This window comes from Oncorhynchus tshawytscha, linkage group LG14, assembly GCF_018296145.1.
Source record: "Oncorhynchus tshawytscha isolate Ot180627B linkage group LG14, Otsh_v2.0, whole genome shotgun sequence".
NCBI lineage: Eukaryota > Metazoa > Chordata > Actinopteri > Salmoniformes > Salmonidae > Oncorhynchus > Oncorhynchus tshawytscha.
The window spans coordinates 25785460-25789438 of record NC_056442.1 but is presented as its reverse complement, the minus strand read 5'-3'; the positions used below and the strand labels follow the sequence as shown (position 1 = coordinate 25789438).

At 47.1% G+C, this 3979-nt stretch overlaps 1 protein-coding gene and 1 pseudogene across 1 annotated transcript; both read left to right on the top strand.

Moving 5' to 3' along the window:
• Positions 1 to 223: 223 nt before the first annotated feature.
• Positions 224 to 1277, top strand: LOC112267376 (annotated as a pseudogene).
• A 643-nt stretch (positions 1278 to 1920) lies between these two features.
• Positions 1921 to 3387, top strand: cbln20 (cerebellin 20). Its single transcript, XM_024445774.1, has 4 exons — positions 1921 to 1970; positions 2194 to 2286; positions 2418 to 2558; positions 2709 to 3387. The coding sequence occupies exons 1-4, from the start codon at positions 1964 to 1966 to the stop codon at positions 3134 to 3136; spliced, it is 669 nt and encodes a 222-aa protein (XP_024301542.1). The 5' UTR covers positions 1921 to 1963; the 3' UTR covers positions 3137 to 3387.
• The last annotated feature ends 592 nt before the right edge of the window (positions 3388 to 3979 follow it).

Genomic DNA, 3979 nt, shown 5'->3' with positions numbered 1-3979 from the left:
GGCAAACCCAGAGCTGAAAACCAGAAAAGAAATGCTCATGTGAGTAGCCCTTTCACTGCATCTCACCCTTTTAAAGAGTTATAGAAATGTAGTCATAAGCAGCATTGAAGCGTCTTCAGACAATTGGACGCTTGAACAAAAAAGTGAGTGTGGACTACAAAGGATGACAATAGCATCACCAATATTTCCTGTCTTTTGCCATGTAGTTCGCTTTAATCTGACATTTGACCCCAACACTGCTTACTGCCACCTGAACTGGCTGATAAGGACCGTAAAGCCACTCTGAAGGCAGAGAAGCAGAACCAGCCGGAGCACCCCGACCGTTTCATCTACTGGAGACCGATACTGTGCAGGGAGCCGCTGGCTGGAAGCCTCTTTTACTGGGAGACAGAGTGGACGGGCCAGAAGGTGGGTTATTACTGCCATAGAATTACTAGATGTGACAAAGCTTCTCAGGCTACGACCACATTTGACTGGAACACTCATGGGTACACACCAGAGGAGGCTGCTACTGAGGGAAGGACGGCTCTTAATAATGGCTGGAATGGAGTTGATGGAATGGTATCAAACATGTTTGATATCATTCCATTGGCTCCATTACAGCCATTATTAGGAGCCGTCCTTCCCCCAGCAGCCTTCACTGGTACACACTTAATATAATTATATTTCTATGGTTGCTCCCTCATCATTAAGATCGCGTGAACGTATGTTATGTACTTGAGAGATGCCCTTGATTTGAATCTGTCATGAATTGACTAGTATTCACTATTTTGGCTTTGAGTATTTTACTTCGTTTTTATTATTTGTCACTCAGATCACTATTGGCGTGGCCTACAGAGACCTGGACAGAAAGGAGGCTGACGACAGCAGCAGGCTGGGCTACAACGAGCACTCTTGGAGCCTGAACTGCTCTGGGACGGGCTTCTCAATGTGGCATGCTGGGAAGGAGACCCAGCTAGGCACAACCAAGGCTCGCAGGCTGGGGGTGTACCTGGACCAACATGAAGGAGTACTAGCCTTCTACAGGATCTCCAACAACCAGGCCCCTCTCATACATTCCCTCCAGACAGACTTCACTGGCCCCCTCTATCCCGGATTCCGCTTCTAGTCAGGGTTTGGGGCATCTGTGACTCTGTCAACTGGACTAGTTTATACAACTGATAGGAAAGTTCCAGTATTAGGTGCTGATTTGCTGATGGCTTGTTCCAGCCATATCTTAGCTGCTGTCCTATTGTCATGTGCCCTTTTGGCTTGTAAGAATGATATTTAAATGCATGATTGATAAAAATAAAATAAAAATTGCATAAACAAAGTTGCTTGAAGTGAATTTCAAATTGTTTTCAAAATACCAGTAGAAACTTATCTTCTGTTTGGAATTAGATCAGGGCCATTTTCATTTGAACACAAGTGAGTTTCCTGAATAAGACTATGTTATATAAATCCAGGGGCGCAACATTTGTTTTAGAGGTGGGGGGGCATATATGCAGTACCAGTCAAAAGTTTGGACACTCGAAGAGGTCTGTATATATAGTTTACTTGAATCAAACACCCTGACAATCTACTCCCCATGCCTTCTGCGCTCCCCTCCCAACATGCTATGCTGGGAATGAGTTCACTGTTTTTCACCTCTCGCCCGTTGCATCAGGAAAAAGTCCCCTGCCGACTACCTGACACTCTCTTCATCATCCATTAACATACACAATGAGCAGGTGGAAGCTGTCTGACACCTGACAACACAGGTAAAGTGTCATTGCAGTTCAATGGGAACGCAGTGGTCCGGGTGACAGACAATACCTGTCCCACATATGCAGGACACAAAGCCTGCCACTGCCCATCCCACAGAGGACCAACAGTGGGAGGTGGCATTTACTCAGGGTTTATAGGCAGAGCTCCTCTCCTGGTGACAGTCTATCCATCCCATCCGACTGTCTGTGAACATCGACTGCCATCTCCAAGCTGCAAAATGAGAGGTGGGCGTCTATGGTTTCCTATATGACAGGGAAGCATAACTGCAGATGTAGGCTCCAGAGTGGTTGAATGAGGACAGAGGAGTTAAGTTTTTGGTCTAGAGTAGCCAAGGGGGTGCACAACTCCTGTCCTACGATGGTGTGTGATGCTGCAGGTGTGTGTACAGTGTATGGAAGAGTGCATACTGTGGTGTAACTGTGTGCTTTACTCTGCTCTCTCCTACAGCTATCGTACTGCTGTGCTTGTTGGGGGCCGCTCTGGCCAATGAATACAGCTGGAATAGCCCTGGAGAGACAAAGGACCCCAAAACAGAGAACTGTAAGGGATAGAGAGAGTAGGAAGGGAGACACTAAACACACTGAGGATGGTAAACAGCGAGGAGTGTTGAGAACCACTGTCTAATCCTTTGTCCTGTGTGTCTGTCTGTCTGTCTGTCTGTGTCCACACAGTGTGTCTGGCGGACCAGGCCTCCTGCGGCTGCTGCCTGATGCAGAAGCAGATGTGGAGGATGGAGCAGTTTTTCAACATGAGTCTGAACGAGCTGCAGAAGGGCCTGGAGAAGGCAAAGGCCGTGGTCAACAATGTCCGCGGTGAGACCATCTGACCTCAACCACTATCTCCATTACCACATCAACACCGGCCAATGTGTTACATTTTGACTGGAAACCAAATGGCTTGCTGTTATTTTGTCCCATTGCATATTAATTTCTCTATCCTTCTCTCTCTCTTTCCATCTGCAGCTAGCCGCAGTGCCTTCTCCGTGGCCCTGACCAACACACGCCGTTGCGAGGGCCCCTTCCGTGAAGCTAAGACCATTGTCTACCAGTACATCTTCGTCAACCTAGGCGAGGGCTACAACAACCGCACCGGCATCTTCACTGTGCCCCGCTCCGGTGTCTACAGCCTGGCCCTCACCGTGTACAGCGACTCGGGTGCCCCCGGCGCCAACCTGGCCGCGTGCGCCAACCTGATGGTGAACGGGCGCCAGGTGGCGGGCTGCAGCGAGCAGAACCAGCAGGACCAAGAGGACAGCACCACCACGGTGATGGCCATCCAGCTGCAGGCCGGGGACAAGTTGTCCGTCACCCTGCCCATCGGATGCTTCCTGTGCGATGAACAGAGCCACTACAACACCTTTTCCGGCTTCCTGCTCTACGCCACCGACTAAGTCTAAGCTGAGGCTGAGGCTACCGCACCCCACCACCTTCGTCCTGTCTTTAACTCCTTTGCCCAGTCCTGCTTCTGGAAGGGAACTTGGAGCTGGTCTTGAGGCTCTGTGATGAGTGTTTGATCAGAGGCCAGCTCCTCCAGTGAATGTCAATCAGAACCCCATTCATCTTTCTAGGACAGCCTTGACAGTGATGGGAAAAAAGCTGTTTGCTTGTGTTAGATTTTTTTTGAAAATAAACCATGATTATACAACAAGTACTTGGTCTGTGTTCTTTTACCTCTCTGTGTTGTTGTACTACTGCATTCATACTAATACTAACATTACTTAATGATCCTAAGGGTCCACAAACAGAGATAAACGTTTAATGTACTGGGATGAGTGTTAGTGGAATTTCTAAATTCCTGTATGTTTTGTAGCCAAAACCAGATTCTCACTCATTCTAATTCATTAATGAGTTGTAAGTTCATTAATTATGCATGAAGTAGATTGAGACCAGTCTTAAAAGCCAAAAGTAACAGCGTTTATTTCAAGAGAGTACTGAAGCATACACATTTTTCCACAGGTTATAAACTGAACATGACATCATCAGTTTATCCCCCCTCTCTCCGATTCTCACGAGCCCATTGTTCATTAGGCCTGGAACGTTTCCCAGACATTTCTTATCTGTCTGACAAGCCATAGCCTCGCTCCTCCGTTAACTTCCCAGGAGGCCCAGACAATTAATTTGTTCTGCTTACATTTTCAGTAACAGCTTAACCAATAACTTTTACTTTTCATACCATAACATAATAGTATTAGAATAAATGGTTCTAATCAATAATGTATACATAATTAATCATC

What these genes read in the sequence shown, in the direction of transcription:
- cbln20 (XM_024445774.1), top strand. An exon ending in GGACCCCAAAACAGAGAACT is followed by an intron (nt 2,287 to 2,417) that starts GTAAGGGATAGA and finishes GTGTCCACACAG; the next exon opens with TGTGTCTGGCGGACCAGGCC. An exon ending in CGTGGTCAACAATGTCCGCG is followed by an intron (nt 2,559 to 2,708) that starts GTGAGACCATCT and finishes TTCCATCTGCAG; the next exon opens with CTAGCCGCAGTGCCTTCTCC.